This window comes from Venturia canescens, chromosome 1, assembly GCF_019457755.1.
Source record: "Venturia canescens isolate UGA chromosome 1, ASM1945775v1, whole genome shotgun sequence".
NCBI lineage: Eukaryota > Metazoa > Arthropoda > Insecta > Hymenoptera > Ichneumonidae > Venturia > Venturia canescens.
In genome coordinates, this window is record NC_057421.1 from 10,321,570 (window position 1) to 10,338,796 (window position 17,227).

Below are 17,227 nucleotides of genomic sequence, written 5' to 3' on the forward strand. Positions count from 1 at the left end.
TTTTGTTTTCCGTTTCATAAACATAGACATTTTATTGAATTTTTTGAGGTTAGTTTATTCTATTTTTATTTTCATTTATTAGACTCTCTTACAGCTAAGATTTTCAATATAATTATACAAATATTACAATATATAGATATTTATATATGTATATGGACGTGCCATGCACGTGCGCGTAAACAAGCTGACGATTGTTGTAGAGACGACACGCGCCACAACTAAACGGAAGTAAGCCATGATTCACTGGTTTGTCCACTATCGCTCCCTCCCCTCCCTCCTCCCCGCCCCGCCGTTTTTTCTTTTCTTTTCACTTATTTCTTTCGCCTCGACGTCCGTACTCACTTACACCCACGCAATTGCGCGTCTTTTACCTACACATATACGCACGCTCTCACACTCACACACGGACAGGCGAAAGATTTATTCTCAGGCTTTGCCAGGCATTTAGACCTTTTTCTCTCTCTCTCTCTTTCTCTTTTACTCGCACATTATTTCAGCCCGCGACTTCTAATCTAATAATTATATATTATAAAAACGTACGAGCTAATTTATGCTTACTGAGATCATACTAATACATCACAGGGTTACATAGACAATAGATTTATTTACTTTGTTTTTTTTTTTTTTTTTTTCAATTGTGGCCATTTTTTCGTCTTTAGCTCTTCGTGGGCTCGTATCTTTCTGCTTGAATTAATAATTTTTGTCGCTGGAATCCACATTTTTGTCTCCCAAATATTCGTAGAATCGGAACGAAGTGATTTCGGATTACGAACTTCGTGATTTTTGGGAAATCTACGACACCTCGACGAATCATGAATTTTGAGTGAAAATTGTTAGAGAAAAAAAAAGTTACTTATCGAGCCCTTTTTCCCCTCTAAATGAGACTCAGCTTTTGTCCGCTTTTGCGATAATTTGTCAATGGAATTATTCTACTTATGTTTCTAGCTTTTTGTTCCAACTCCTGTCCTTCTTTCTTGTTTAGTTTTCGTTGCTGTTTCTCTAACTTTATTCGTGCCTTGATCTTGTTTGTTTTCGTTGATATTGCCCACGTTATTGTCGTCGCGTCGAGTCAAGTTTTTCGAGCTGCTGTCCAAAGATCCAAAACGACTAATATTTTTTTCTAAATACACCCCCGCGATTGAGGCTGGAAAAAATCGCTTGTAACCACCAGTCGTATTTTTTGGCTATAATCTCAAATCGAAAGAAAAAGAGAATAATAATAAAAAAATAAAAGAAACGAAAGAATTTTCGTGAAAAAAGTATATCGGATTGTAATGTGGCTTCATTATCGTTTTATTTTAATATTATACTATCAGAAAAAAAGAAACAAAAATCTTTCTCACGCCGCTGCATAAGGGATTGGGTGTCCTTGAAAACGTGAGATCAAATTTTTAAACACATGATCGGTAAAGGACGAACGTTCGAATGAGAAAAACGACAGATTAAAAAAAACGAATCTTGCTTAAAATTAATTATAAATAATCGTTAGGAAATTTTACGAAAAACATTCGAAAACTTCTCTCATTTTCAATCCACCGCTTATCATAGCAAACGAAAATTTCGATTCAACCCGATACATCGAATTCTCTTAATTTTGCATCCGAACGATGCTCGCTACTCAAAAAAACTCCGCCTTGATTTTAATTTTCAAAAAATTGTTGCTTATAAAATTGTCGCATGGAAAAGTTATGCCGTTTATCCCAGCATAGTTTTTCATGAAACATGAAACACTTGAAACGACAAATTTGATTGAAGATTTTACTTTTATAATTATTTTTCATTTTTTTTTTTTTTTTTTTTTTTTTCAAGTAACGAGGATTCGTCTTCTGCTCCTGATCACTGACACGCAGATGACAGTACGAAGGAATATATCAGTGACGAATGGCTTTTATATTTAGAACTAATTCGAAAAAAAATAATGAAGAGAATAAATGCAGCGAGTGAAATGAAACTTTTGGTTGTTCGCTTACTCAGAAAAATTGAATTAATGAACAATATGGGAGGAGAGAAAATAACGAACGAAAAAAACATGAACAAATAATGGAGGATCACTGATTTGGCATCGGCTGTACTTTCTCGTAAGTCGTACAGGAGATCAATGCTTAAACTCTTGGGTAACGTAGGGTACAATTATTTTAATGCTATTTTAACGAGCTCTTGGAACTGCGAGCGATTCTTCCGATTTTTTTTCCTACATTTCTACCCTTCCGCGTAACATTCGAGGTTCAAGAGCGTACGAAATTGAATTGTCGGTGTCCCGTGATGACGGTTTCGTCGAACCAAAATCGATTTAAAAACATTCCAAAACAATGGTTTCTTCAATTATTGAGAAAAAATTAGTTCCCCTTTGAGACAAAGGAAAACAATTTTTCAACAACGATCGAAGTTTCGCAGACGAATTTTTCAAATTTATCCACTTTTTAATCCTGTTTGAAATATTTTAGAGAGTTAAATTTATTGGAAATTCGACGAACTCAAACTTTTCGAAAAGTGGCAATGTGACGACCGAAGAAAGGATTTTTATCCGCGACTGACGATCCAGCGTTGTAGAGCTACATTGTTCAAACTCCGGCGACGTTCTTTTCGAAACAAGTTTTAACAGCAACGATCCAGGCAAAAGGTAAAGCAAACAAAGCTTGTTTACTTCCGCCACGATCGGACGAACGGCAATTCAATTTCGTACTTCACGTTTTCTTGGGTCTCGAATTTACACAGTTTTCTTAAAGCCGGTAACATCGTTCGAATGAAAAATATTCGAAAAAGGATTTCACGACGAAATAACGAGGTTCGATGTATCCCGACAAGTCTGAAGGGAATGAAAATTTTCTATGATCCCAACCAACGAGAAACGATTTGAAGCAAAATTTGTTTGTTTTTTTTTTAAAAAGTAATTTGAACAGTGATTTTCTCACTCGAACGATGATTCGTTTAAATCTTGATTTTCTCGCTTTGCACGATCCCTCGGAGACGGATCGTCGATTCATCGATCCATCAGAGCACATTCCAGTCTCGATTTTCTCCTTTATTTTAATCTCCATTATTTTGATTGATTTTCAAATTGACTTTAAAAGGTGGTTTGACATAAAATGAGGTATTTGGAAGGCGCTACACCCGGGAATAATATCCTGTTGGAAGTGCTCATGGATATTATTCTTCGAGCGTATTATTTTGAGGAAGTGAGAACGAGGTTTGTCAAGACGATCGTTGGCGCTTCCTCAAAGCGATAGAAACCAAGATCGAGAAAATAAATGGAATCGATGCGAAGGACGATGAGCCTGCACATGATTTAATCACCGGTCACGACCAGTCCAAGACTCGATGGAGAAAAAAATCTACATAAATTCTCTGCTTAGCGTTGCTACCGATAGATTAACTCTGATTAGTCTAAAATTGTCGTACGCTTGGGCTGCGCTTCGCGCCTGGCTGAGGCACGGCCAATCCGATATTTCTCTCCGAGTTTTTGTCTTTTATCTTCTCAATCGTTTTTTTTTCTGTTAATAAATATGCGGATTTTGGGGAGATAGAAAGTATCAAATATATTACAATGAATTTTGAGATAACATTCTCAATCGAAATTTTGGCTGAACTGACGACGACGACGACGAAGAGCTTCCGGTTCTTCGATCCACTCCTCCCCCTCGACGCTTTTGAATGATCGTTTTTTCTTTGAAATTGTCGCGTGCGCGCGATTCCCTCGTTCAGCTCCACACACGTTTCGTGTACATGGACACTTGGTCGCTCTGGTGCGTGTCAGGCGGATTGATAATCTAACTGAATGGCACAGCCAAAGGACTTGACGATCCTCCCGGGCTCCGGATCCCGATTTCAATGTACATACGAAGTATTTGTATATGTATAAGGAGAAGAAAAAACTCGTGATCCGGAGGTCGAAGCGACTCACTGAATCTCCGTCGGGAGGATCGTCGCGCACTTGTGTTTTCTTTCTCGTTTCGAGAACAACTAAAGTAAATAGTACGAGAGGTAAGAAACGAAAAAGAAAAAAAAAAAAAACGAATTATAAAAATGGATTCGTAATACGCAGAGTGGCTGAGAGAGGTGGGTACGTAGGTCTAAGTTTACGCGACGATGAAATTTTATAAAAAAATATCTTAAAAAGAAGTAAATTTATGGAAAATTTTACGCTGAAGGAGGGTCGCGGGGCTTTAGCTGCGTATCTGACCCGCGTTACGGGCAATCTTCTCTGGCAGTTCGACGATGCTTTTCGTGCTTCCGTTTAGCGTGCGTTTGCGGCTCTTCATGAAATCTGGAACATCGAAGAAAAACATATTCGTTATCGTGGCTCGGTCGAATGAGATTTTCTTAATGTTTTTTTCATCTTTATATTACTCCTCTCAATCACGAAATATTTCCTTTAATAAAAGTTCAAGTAAAATGAAAATTTGGTTGAAACTTTCAAGGCTCGAATATTCGCATTTTAGTGAGTTTTCTCCGTCGCAGCAAGTTTCGTTGATTATTGGTTGACTGCGAAACCGTCAGCAGTTCCGGAGGCAAATACTTGCGTGCTTTCCCAAACCAATTTTCCATCGATTCGTTCAAAGATTCCAGCGAATGCTTCGAATTTGACAGCCAATTGGAATGCTCGTCAAACGTAGTTTCTCAAAAATCCCCCTGGGAATCGCGCTAATAGTAAGACTGCAAGACTGCACATCTGTTCGATTTTTCGAACCCTTGCGAAGCCGCAATTTTCCCTCGTGATTCTGTCGCACGCGACGAACGCACGATCCGCACACGCACGTCTTTTGTGTTGTCTTCTCCCTACGGCCCAGATTTACATCTATGGAGTGAGCCCCCTGCCCTAACCTCGCGTCCCTTCGGGCACGCTCTTCTCCCTTTTTTTTGCAGCGAGACATTAATCACTCGACACGAGTCAGGATTTTTTTATGTAAAAAAGTGTCAATGGGCCTCATTGACAGCGTTTCCCGAATGAATTTTCAGACACAATTTTCATCTCAATCCACCGCTGATTGGAAGCTGATCCACGGGAAACGGAACGGTCGCAAAGATTCTCGAAAATATATACTGAAAAACCGTCTGGATTTTTGGGAACGAGAATTCGTCAGTTCTCCTTGTTTTTCGACGTTCGAAGCCGGCAGAGCCAACGAGGCTGGATCCCCGCTCGTACCAACGCTCGGATACAACATTTGCAATAACTTATCAGCACGAGCGTTGCTGCCTACGGTTCGAGCGTGTGAGAATACGTACGCGGGCGAGCAAAGAAACATCGTGGGTCGTCGAGGGACACGACTGCGCCGAAGTTGGGGCTGGTCATGGCTTACGCAAGAGAAAGAGAGGCGAAGAGATCTCGTAAATTGCGAAACAGAGCCGCTATTTTTGTTTTGCTTCTATCCAACCGACGAAATAGAAAAAAAATTGCGAACTCTGACGAAACCTGGAAAATCTAGAGCGTTTGCATTCGTTCGTACTGTGCGTAAATCGAGAATTAAAAAAAAAACATGAAAAATATCAATCGAGAGATTCTAGTAGAAAAAAAAACTTTCTTTCTCATAATTTTTTGTCCGTTACATTCTCAAGGTTTTCTGAAGAACGATTTTTCTAGCTTTGAATATGCGGGCTGCTTTTTTGTGAGGAAAATTCTCGGTTCAACTGCCCTCGTGAAGGTTGTCAACCGAGCTCGAGATTCAGATCGAAACGCGTGACCGCGTTAAAAAATCTTCCAAATCTCGAATAATTTCCTGGCGTGCTCCACGTTTATTCATAAATTTTATCGAATCCCATGAGTGATTTCGAAATAACTTCGAGGGCGGAGGCAACAAAAATGCTTGTGATTATGGGAAAAATCAAATGAGCCTCGACGAATCAAGGCTTAATTGTCGGTTTTTTAATTGAGAGTCGCACCATTGGGCTCGGGGATTTCCTAGACGCCGGCTGCTGCTTCCAAAGGTTTTATGTAAATCCTCGAAAGTGGGAGAGGGCAGGGGGGCCACGAGTTCGCATATGTGCATTACGAAGCCACAGCTGATACTTAAACCGTGCGCGATCCACGTGGGAGCGTCACCGCTCTGCTATAGCACGAGTTTCGTTCCGTGGGGGTGAAGGACTCTCCTGCCCGATGCATGCGGACTCGAACGTATACGGGAGAACGAAAATCAACGGGGGAACGTATCTGGAAAGAGGCTATGAAAAAGGGGGCCCTCCCGACACAGCTTGGCGGAGATACTGACAACAAAACTTGAACCCCGCATGCCCCATTCGTAACAGCTGACCGGCTCCCTCATTAATAAAGTACGTTACAAAATTCCGGTCCCTCTTCGTCCCAGGACTTTCCACACCCCGGTTTGACATTTCCGACGTCCTTCGCCTGCGATCAAACGCTCTATCATCCCTCGTTTTCTATTTTTCCCCCTTTTTTTTAATCTTAGCTGTCCCGAGAGATAATTTTCACTGTACAGAACGGCGGTATATTCCGCAGGGGCCCTTCAAATCATTCGGTCATTGCACTATTGAAGAGAAAACGAAATTTTGGCATTTCGATGGCGATTTCGAAGCTGGCTCATACTAGTAAGGGTTCGCATTCATGTGGAAAGATTCGATTTTTATGCAGCGTTGAATTTCTGGTTTTTTTGACCAATCGGTGCACGCAAATTTCGCAAAATAGATTTTTCTTTCAAATTTCTATGAATTTTTTAGCCAATAATGCTTCCAACGAATCAGTAAGATGGACTTCAATGGTCGGCCCTAGCATCGGATCAGCTTGGAGACATTCCGATGAGAATCTTTTCAGGTTTTAAAGTAGAAAGTTGGGCAATGGAATTGGAGAAACTCGATGCGCGTTGGTATACATGGGAAAACTGATTTTCTTGACGAAATACGGTTCAATTCGTCGACGAGCGTGAGTCGAGACGCTTGTCATGTTTTACCGTTTGAACCGTGAGGCCCGAAATTTTCTTTCCATCGAACTCGAAGTCACGTGACTCCTTCGATAGCTTCGAAGAAGCCGCGAAGAGAAATGAATTCACGAGCTACGAGAGCGAGGAGACTCGAATGAAGAGTCACAGGGAAGTCTCGCTGGTCTCCCGTCACGTCCTGAAATAGTACCGACGCGTGGGTTGACGGTGCATCGTCGAGAATAATAATAACAAAAGTACATGCGGAGTCCTCCTCGCGCGACGATTCTCCTCGTTCCAACGGGGCCACAATAACGCGGCCTCTTTCGATACGTATATAGTCCTCGTAAACAAAAACAAAACCTCCATCTCCAACTCCCGAAAGGGGACAGAGACGCGCCCCCGCCGCCGCATTTTTTACTCAACACGATTCTATTCAATCGCGGTAATACCGGCGACAATATTTTCTAACACGCATTCAATCTTAATCTGAAAATAGTGGAGGAAAATTGCATGATTTTTCATTCGGAATATGACGTGAAAATTAATTCGTACATAGCAATGAATTTGTTTTTTGAGTCATTCGTTCCGAATTTTCAATAGATTTTGGGGGTGGGGATCAAATGTTGGAATGACTAAAATTTCGAACAGCTGAAATCTCGAGTTTGTAAACTTCGAATAATAATATGGAGACAAATGGATTCGACTAGAGCTTTGAATAGCGAAAATAAATAAAGCAGAAAGTGCAAGGTTCGAAGCACGTTTACATCGAAAATAGATGACGCTGAAGTTTGCAACGTTGGAGTCCAACGAAATAATTAAAAAAAGATTCTCCAATAATTCCAGTATTAATTCTGAAATTCTGTTACCTGCCTAATTTGCAATTTGTATTTTTTCAGTCTACGACAATGATTCGTGGAATAAAAAAAATGGCGAATTACAAATGGCATTTTCGTTAATTTCGTTGGACTCCAACGTTGCAAACTTCAGCGTCGTGAAAATAGAATGTAACAATCGCCCATAGGACGATGACCAAAATATCGATTTATCGAAAATTCGACTATCACTCTTTCGATTCATAAATTACTGTAGTCAGCGATACTGTGAGAATTCACAATTTTGAAAATATAATAACGAAAGATCAAATATTACAAACACCAAAAACACCAAAACGTCGAACAGTCAAAATAGCGAAACGTTAGAAAGTCGATCGATCAAAATAAAGAAATGCACTGGAGCTCCGAATACACGCGTCTCACTCACTCACCTACTCAGACCGGTCATCTCCAATTTTAAACATCGCCATTTTGACTTTCGCCTTGTCGAGCTATCGCTATTCTGCATATCTAAGTTTTATAGGCTCGAAAAATGCACTTTCGATTTTTTGCTACTCTATATTCTGGTCTGTCTGTAAAACAATTACTCTCCATTTTGAATTCGAAAATATCAACTTTTGACATTCGGATGGTCTGTTAAAATTGCATTCGAAATGAAAACTATTGAAATATATATTTTCGGGTAAATACGAATTGAAAGAAGGAATTTTTGATTAAACACGCAATCTGCTGAATAGTCGATCGGGAATAAGAATTTCGAATTACTTATTTTTCTCCAAACTGATATTAAAACTTAAAAAATTTCGAAATATCGACCGTTCTTCAATTCAGTTATTCGTCATATTGAACCCCACCCAATTTGGGGTTATCGATTTTTTTGACAGTTCAAAAATTCCGATACCGGGTCGAACGTATTTGGAATTACAAAAAAAGAACTTAGTTCCAATTTCACTTCAAAACTTCCTTAATTTAGTCAAAATATAAGCAAATGCGCGGTGAGCGATGCTCGATTTATGCTGAAGCTTGCAACGTTACAAGTCCAACGAAACGATGTGAAAAAATCCTCTAATAATTCCAGTAATTCTCCAATTTCGTTCCCTGCCGAATTGGCAATTCGTAGTTTTTCAACCTGCACCGATACTTCGTGAAATAAAAAATGAGTGAATTACAAATGTTATTTTCCTTCATTGCGTCGAGCTCCGACGTTGCAAATTCAAATCAGCGTCGTCTCGATTTTGAATTTGAAATATAAATTATTCTGGTGAAGCAGAATTTTTGTTACTAATAATTAGAAAAAACCTCGAAAAAAAGCGTATGAAATAGGGAAACTCGACGAAATGAATTTTCTCCGGACGCGCGTCTGGTGGAGCATAAATTCGGCGTTTACATTTCGCAGAGATTAGCGTTGAGTCGTTAACTGGGCGAAAGAGGTGTCGAGTGAATCACCACGAGGGTGTAAAAAATAAAAAAGGGTCTCGCTTACAGGATCGATGATCGGTAAGTAACGTGACGTCATCAGGCGCGGTGCGTCTCAATTCAAATTGTCGAAGTGAAGGTAAATAACGAAATTTCAATTGGCCGCGACGGGCGAAGCCGTGGCAACGTTAATGGTTGTTTTTTCCGGCGCAAAGACAAGCGGGAAGTACGACAACGCCGGAATCAACTTGACCCAGTGCTCTCGCACTTCTGATTTTTCGTTTATCCGTTCTGATCGTTATTCGCGCGGTATTATTACAGCGCTATCACCGATCGCGTGCCTCCTATTTATTTACGGATCGCTATTGACCGAATGCTCGAATTATTTCAATGAATTTACATAGTTTAACGTCGATATCGCGACAACGACGGATTTCATTATCGAGGCTCGAAATTGCCTGAAAAAATCGAGGTTCGCACCAACATCGTTGAGCAAACAAGAAAAAAACACGCTGTTTCACATTTTTTATCATCTACGTGACCTAAATGATGAATTTCACGAGAAAAACCTTCGGGGACGTGACATTACGAAGCACAAAATATTACGCAACGTAAAAAACACAAATTAGAACATGCTGGGGAAAAAAGGCTTGAATAATGCGTGAAAACATGCCCGACGAATCGCAGGCTCGTTAACCAAGGTCATGCCAACTCTACGAAAACATTGCACGAGCGGAGAATCGAGTGTTAATTGCATACGGGCGTGTTTTGCAACGAGTGAAGCTCGTAATCAAACGCGACCGATACACGACTTGCTCGTGAACCGTTAACAGGAATAATCGCCGAATGCAAATGCTTCATGACGATTTTTTATTGGGAGGGTATCAACGATGAACTTTTGTCACCGTACGTGAAAACATTAAGACAAAATAATCCGGTCACGCTTCAAGACGTTTATATCGATGAATCGCCGATAAATAAACTTGTCTGCGTGCGCATTAAAAACGTTATTTTTAAGCAGCCATCGCTCACAGAAAAGTTTCTTTTTTTTCTGTCACTTCAACGTTCTCGAGGTCGTCGCATTCGAGTGTTGACCGAATGAAAACAAAATTAGGGCGGGAATCGTAATTTTCACTTGAAAAGTCGAATATACTTTGTAACAAAATTTCGTTGTGGTCCGAATCGGCGTAGCATTGTGACAGGTTTCGAAGTCATAAATTGCACCATAAAACGCAACGAAATTCTTGTCAGGAAACAACGACGCTGAAGTTTACACAAATGTCGGAGTCCAACGAAATGAAGGAAAAAAGATTTGTAATTGACCAACTTTTTATTTCTCGAATCGTTGGCGTAGATTCAAAAACTACAAATTGCAAATTAGGCAGGAAACTGAATTGGAAAATTACTGGAATTATTGGAGTTTTTTAAAATCATTTCATTGGACTCGAACGTTGCAAACTTCAGTGTCATGATTTTAGTATAACATAAAAAATCACTGATTTCCAAAAATATCCAAACGTTCTCCTGGATACAAAAGCAAACTTTTTCATGTAATTATTGTTCGTTCAAATATCAACCAATCTACTCAAATTTCATACTTGAATCTCAATGTCAAATTAGGCAGGAAACATAATTGGAAAATTACTGGAATTATTGGAGTTTTTTAAAATCGTTCCGTTGGACTGAATTTTCTAACTTGAGGCTACGAGAAGTGGCGAAACTTTATTTAGCAAAGACTAGAGAGGCCCCGCTCCAGGGAATCTCAAATTTCAATCGTTTTCTATATGTGAATGATGATTTTTACCTGTAATAGATGACTGCTTCCTCGTTGTGGTCTTAAGTACAGGAGTGGTTGGTTCGTGGGTAACGATGCACTTGACTTTCTTTCTCCGGCATGTGATCACAGCGGTGGTGTCTTCTTCAAAATTTTCCGGCTCATCGGAGAGAATGCCAGTTTCGCTGATTTCTGGTACTCTCGGTTCTTGGGGAGGAGTTCTCTCAGCTTTTCTAGCGATGCTGACAGGTGTCGTGGTCGTGACGACGACAATGGAGCGTTTTATTCTCGTGGAAGAGGACGACGAAGAGGTAGAAGACGATGAGGAAGACGAGGATTGAGGTAGAGTCTCGCCCGTCGTCGTTTCTTCGTTCTTTCGGGATGTGCCAGGCGAATTTTTCCGGAGATAGGGCATTCCTCGGAGAGCGTAAGGTTCGGGAATAACATCTTCGTCGGTAATGGGTTCCCACTCGTAGCGCGAGTTTTTACGCGGTATTTCAAGATGAAAATCGAAGCCCCAACGCTCAGCGTCGAGCAACGATTGGGCCCGTAGTTCGCGCTCAGCGAGAGCACGGGCTGCAGAATGGTCAACGGGACCGAACAAATCCCGTCGGACTCGGGCGAGAGCAACTCTGCTCGGTGCCACTCTCGTCGAACCGACCATACCACCGCGATGACCCAACTCGCTCATCATCACTGGATTCAATACACGGGCGCTCATATTTCACTCGGAAAAGTTCCGCGGCACTTTTTTTCAACTGTCTGATTTTTATTTTTCAATGGCAAGTTCGGTGATTGCGTATTGCTGCCTTTTCAATACCGAGATATATTCGGTAAAGCGTGTTCAGACGTTTCGTAAATAGCGACGGGACGAGACGGATTCAAAAACCATCGGTCTCGCGCTTCCTCGCGATTGGACACTCGGCACGAGAGAGGGAGAAATTTCGATCGCGCAAATTTAGCCGCGATAAATGTTTTCACGTACGCGAAAAGCCAACCGTTCGAACGAACGTTCTCACCCTCTTGTTTTAAAACTCACACACTCGCCCGCGAATTATCTCTACATAGGAGCGAAAAAAACGCGGGCCGCAGCGAATACACTCGATGGACACACTTCGAGAGCGAGACAGAGATGGGTGCAGGATCGTAAGCACGTGATCGAGAGCCCCGCTATTCGCGCGCTCTCCCTCTCACTCCTCCTATTTTTCAATTCTCCGGGAACCGCCTCGGGGGAGGGAGTTCAACTCGTACTCTGATCCGGCAACACCGCTTTTTTCACTCGCCCAGTTTGAAAGTCACGAGAATGCGTATATCTGTAGCTCGCGCGTTGTGTGCGTGCTTGTATGTGTGTTTATGAAGAATCTTCCGCTCGGCAATGGTGACCCGACACTGCTGTGTGTGTTATCCGCCTCGATTAGGCGGGAGTTGGAACGGAGCACGTTTCTCGAACTTCGATGACGCACACTTTATAACGATGTTGTACACGAATTATCAATTCATCGATCTTTGTACTTTTGTATATTTTTTAGATTTTTTTCACTCGTAGAATTTTAATACAATGTCGGAAAGAATATTTTTCCACGCATTTGTAATCAATTTTCACCTGACACTTGCTGCTTTTCTCGCGAATTTGTGCTCTTTTTTCCTCGTCCCAATGTCACAGTGCTTGCGATGCACTAGAATTTTACTCGTTTGTATAGACGTAGCTTGATCGCTCGCTCACGCGACACATTCGTTAGTTTTTTCTCTTGGCAACATCGGTGCTCTCTCTCTCACTCGTCAAGCGCGTCCCAGGGGTGTAACAACAGAGATCACAAAATAATCCCCCCCCGCTCCGAAAGTCACGGCAACGTTGCACTTGCACCGTGTGGCGTGCGACGGCCCAAACACCAAGCGAACAAAACGGAACTATGTATGTACGCGTATATACGTAGATATTACGTTCGAATCGAGGCGCCGAGATCGAGAGCCCCGCTCACTTGGTTCACAAAAACGGAGCTCACAGCGTCGCGAAACTTTGATTCGAACGAACCTTGATAGAGAATAATCTCGAAAACAATGGAATAAAATTTAAAAAACGAGATAACAAAAAATTGATCACACGTAAATGTCCGTATTGCACGAATCAGTCCGACCGTAGGCACGATGTTTTTCTCAATATACATACAACAATTTGTTGTTGCTAAGTCAAAGTTTTCTCTTTTGATGACCCCGTTCAAAAACCGACGCCGAACGATTTGTCAAGTTTCATCCGTTCTATTGCCTTACTTAAAAATATTACTTTAACTCCGTTAACGCGTCGCGATATATTGAAAGTCGCGGGAGATCTCGTGCGTGAGAAAGTATAGTGTTTCCCGGGCGAACGTGAAACGACGTTTGAAAACGATTGCGCAGTTATACTGGCGGGGAGGCGGATTGTGAAACGGTACAGCCGTAAGGAGGCGTGTTACACGTGCGAAGCGCTCTCTAGCGACTGACTCGAGCCTCGCTCACTGCGGCCAACTCTTCTCTTCGTTACGAATCAACACGATTCGCCTCGGTCGAGTCCGGTCGCATTCGGCCTCTCGAACGACGCGCTCTTTCCCCTTCTATCTCATGCTTCGTCCCCTTCCCTTCTTTTTTCAAAACTCCCGCCCGCCCCCACCTCACGGCGTACCCTTTCCATCATCATGAACTCCGTGCACGAGCAACAAGGAAAAAACATAACCGCCACTCTTCGAACTTACGCGGCATGTACGCTCTGCTCGACGCGAGAGCACACACGAGGTCGACGCGCCCAGGGGCCAGCGCTAACTTGTAGAAACTCGCGCACCGCGCACTCATAGCCCGCGAGAGACAAAAATACACACCGTACGATAGAACGGCGGCTCCCGTCACCTCTTAGCAACGCTCAACACGAAATCTCCAATAATATATATCTACACATGCGTATATCAATGTATATAGATATATTTGTGAATGATTTCACTGCACATTCAACCGTTGAGAGTTCCCGAACACTCCAATTTCTTTTATCTCCAATTATTTTTGTTTTGAAAATGCTAGGGACTTTAATTTTTTTCAAATTTTATTTTCTCTCGCGAATGTTAGATTTGGCAACAATATGGCTTTTGTACGCTTATCGTTGTTTGCACAACGTTCGTAACCTCAATAAATCTACTACTATCTAAGATTCGGAGCTCACAACCAATTTACCATTTTATTTGTTAAAGAAAAATGATTTTAAGTTTGCTCAATCATTTGATTATTCCCGTAAAAATATTCTTCGAGTGACAATTTGAAAAAAAAAAACAAAAGTTTTTCATTTGACTATATAGGAAGTGTCAATGGTGTTCACGCTCGACGCGATGAGTGCAGATTTCGTTGGATCGTTGAAGAGTCAACATTTTCCATTGCGGCAACGTTCATCTCGTTTCGTACTTGCACATCATTTTTTCACGCAATTTTCCATAAACACGAAGGCTTCTCGAAGGTATTGTACTTTTGATCACACGCTCATTTCACTCGGGCTCTATCGTTTCGTTGCTTTTTGCCACGACCTTGCGAATTCCGGTCGACTGTACACGTGAGAAAAGACGAAAGAAACAAATAAGCGGGGCGGGAAGGGGAGAAATTTTCACACCATTTTCCGTCCGTCATAAATACAACGAGCTTTTGAAATAAACTAGAAAAAATACAACTCTCGTCTCTCGTTCGATGCTTATTCCTCGGATGGATAACCGAGGCCTCACGGCCTCACTGTGCGTATCTCGGTAGTTTAATGCGCTCCTCAAAAGATCCGGCGCGTACTACGGTAGCATTTTTTCCTCCCCTTCTTCTCTCATCTTTATCTTGATCTCTCTCGCTGGTTTTGCAGTCGCGCTGCTCGTACTGCACATACTATTATAATACGTTAACATATACAAGATGCACACGCTTATGAGGCTCATTACAATACTATTTACGTGCGGATGTCGAAAAATCTGAGCGAAAATATCAGGAGTGTGCGAAAACCTTCAGAACGAAAACAACAGAGCGAATTTGTTCGTTGTTTGACACAAACTGCTCGTTTTTACATTTTTTTTCTTCTGTTTTTTTTTTTTTATTTTTCTCAAATTCTTTTCTCAATAAATGTTTATTTCTCAAATGTCACAGATCTTTGATGTATTTTTTATAACAAAAAATGAAATGCAAAAATTGGTTGAACAATGAAAATTTGCGAGCTCCACTCCTCGGGTGAATAATTACAATGACGATAGCAAAAAAACGGTGGAAATGACTTTTTTCTCGTATTAGTTGGATGAAATTGCCCCGATGAGTTTTTCGACGAATATTCGTTGTGAATACGATTGTGATTATTCCGTGAACGTTGTCAGGTCGCGAAGTAAATGTTTCTGTGGGAGCGAGCGCGGCATTTGGCAACAAAATGCCCGCTCGCCCGCGGAGACAAGAATCTCACGAAAAAGATGGACAACGAAAAGCGTGGAGGGCCGAAGGTGGGGGGCGGGCGCGAGGGAGGGATGGCTTATCTTGTTTTCGCGACGAATTCTGCTCTCCCGCCATATTCGTGGTGCGACATGCGTGAAAAATTCGGCGCGTTAGCAAACTGAAATCACGTTTATTGTGTTTACAGTCGGTTCATGCGCGGTCCGTTATCCAATGACTTTGAGCCACAGTTTTGTTCCTTTTACATATAATATTCCGATAAATCTTGCGTTAAAAATGTGGGCAAAAGTGACGCGATCGCATCGTGCTATTTCTTTGGTTATGGAGCTAAAAACATCGCGGATTATGTGATTGTTCGGAATCGTTCAGACTCGAGGGTCGTCCGCAGACTTTTCATTGACAATTATCAAATTTACGTTGTTGCCGCCGCCTCGCGTGGCTTATTATTGGACACGGCAAAGAGAAGAGCGGGAAAATGAGAATATCTCGTCTCGTGTAGCCGAGAGAAGCTGTGCCTTGCTCAGGTCTTCGGTCAAAGTAGCGGGCGCGCTCTTTCTCCCTCTTTCTTCCGTCTTTCTCTTTGCCTCCCGCTTTTTCTCCCGCACGTAAACAGATCGCCGAAACTCTCGAGGAGCATGCCGTAGCTACAGCGACCGAGCGGACTGACCAATGGGACCGTCGCGTCTCACACTCGGCTCGCACGGACGTACGTGTGCGCCTCGAAGCTCGTGAACTCGGAACTCGCCCCGTATATGCATATATAACCGACGCACACGTCCCACGATATTGTCTCCCAGCCTCGCGGTCTTCGAAACTTCTGCCTCGGAGCCTCGACGCTGGAGGTCATAAGTTTTTCCCAGCACGCGGGAAACCACGAAACATTCAAAAGTCTTCCCTCAATAAAAATCCGAACCGTAAGTATTAAAAATCAATTCCAACCTCATTTTCAGCTTCCTTTCACCAGAGCTTCGTCGAATTGACACTTGTTTCGAAACAAAACCGTGAGAAAGGAAACGATCCTGCGAACTTGGAAATCAACGTTTGTCTGCTCGCTAAGGAGGCTCGAACATAAAATCAAAATAATCAGAATTTTATCAAATTTGGTGGTCACATTCTTTGGCATCAAGTGTACAAATACTATTTTTTTTCAAATTTTTTACCACATGGTTATCGAATAATTGAGCGTTGAATCGAAGTTCTTAAAGACGTGAATTTCAGTGTTCAATTACTCGAGAGCTAAGTGGTAAAAAAATCTAATAAAATTCATATTGTCTCATATATTTTGAAAGAATAAATTTACCAAATTTTATGAAATTCTTATCGTTTTGAAATTCACGACGCTGAAGTTCGCAACGTTCGAGTCCAACGAAATGAACGGGAAAGAAGATTAGTAAAAGAGTAATTGACCAATTTTTTATTTAACGAATCACTGGCGTAGGTTGAAAAACTGCAAATTTCAAATTCGGCAGATAAGAAAATTGGAGATTTACTGGAATTATGCGAGACTTTTTTACATCATTTAGTTGGCGTCAACGTTGCAAACTTCAGCGTCATTGGAATTCTTTATATATTTTTAACATGGCAACATTGTATCGTCGCGATCCAGCCCCCTTAAGATCTCGATATTTTGGAACTGGACACAGCGCGCTCCGCGCAGTAATTTCCGAAAGCGGAAGACGCGCGTGAACGCGGTCCCCGTCGAGAGGGGAGCCGGAGGCTCGGCGCTGCGAGTTTGTCTCCGGACAAGAACCGCGCACCTGTTTCATCGCTGGGTGAATGAGTCCGTTTGTTATTGTACGTATTTTCTTGTATACATACATTCGTACTATGAGTGTACTCTCGCTCTCTTACGCGAGAAACCGTATCGTCGAAAGCAGGCGGCTGCACCCGCACGTCGCCTTATCAACGAG

At 41.9% G+C, this 17,227-nt stretch overlaps 1 protein-coding gene across 1 annotated transcript; it reads right to left on the bottom strand.

The window, feature by feature from the left end:
• Positions 1 to 1,762: 1,762 nt before the first annotated feature.
• Positions 1,763 to 13,377, bottom strand: LOC122408211 (uncharacterized). Its single transcript, XM_043414863.1, has 2 exons — positions 10,923 to 13,377; positions 1,763 to 4,264 (listed from the first exon to the last, which is right to left on the bottom strand). The coding sequence occupies exons 1-2, from the start codon at positions 11,611 to 11,613 to the stop codon at positions 4,164 to 4,166; spliced, it is 792 nt and encodes a 263-aa protein (XP_043270798.1). The 5' UTR covers positions 11,614 to 13,377; the 3' UTR covers positions 1,763 to 4,163.
• Positions 13,378 to 17,227: the final 3,850 nt, after the last annotated feature.

Coding starts and splice junctions, on each gene's coding strand:
- LOC122408211 (XM_043414863.1), bottom strand. CDS start 11,613: ATGAGCGCCCGTGTATTGAATCCAGTGATGATGAGCGAGTTGGGTCAT. Junction 4,265..10,922: donor GAAGCAGTCATCTATTACAG/GTAAAAATCATC, acceptor TCGATGTTCCAG/ATTTCATGAAGAGCCGCAAA.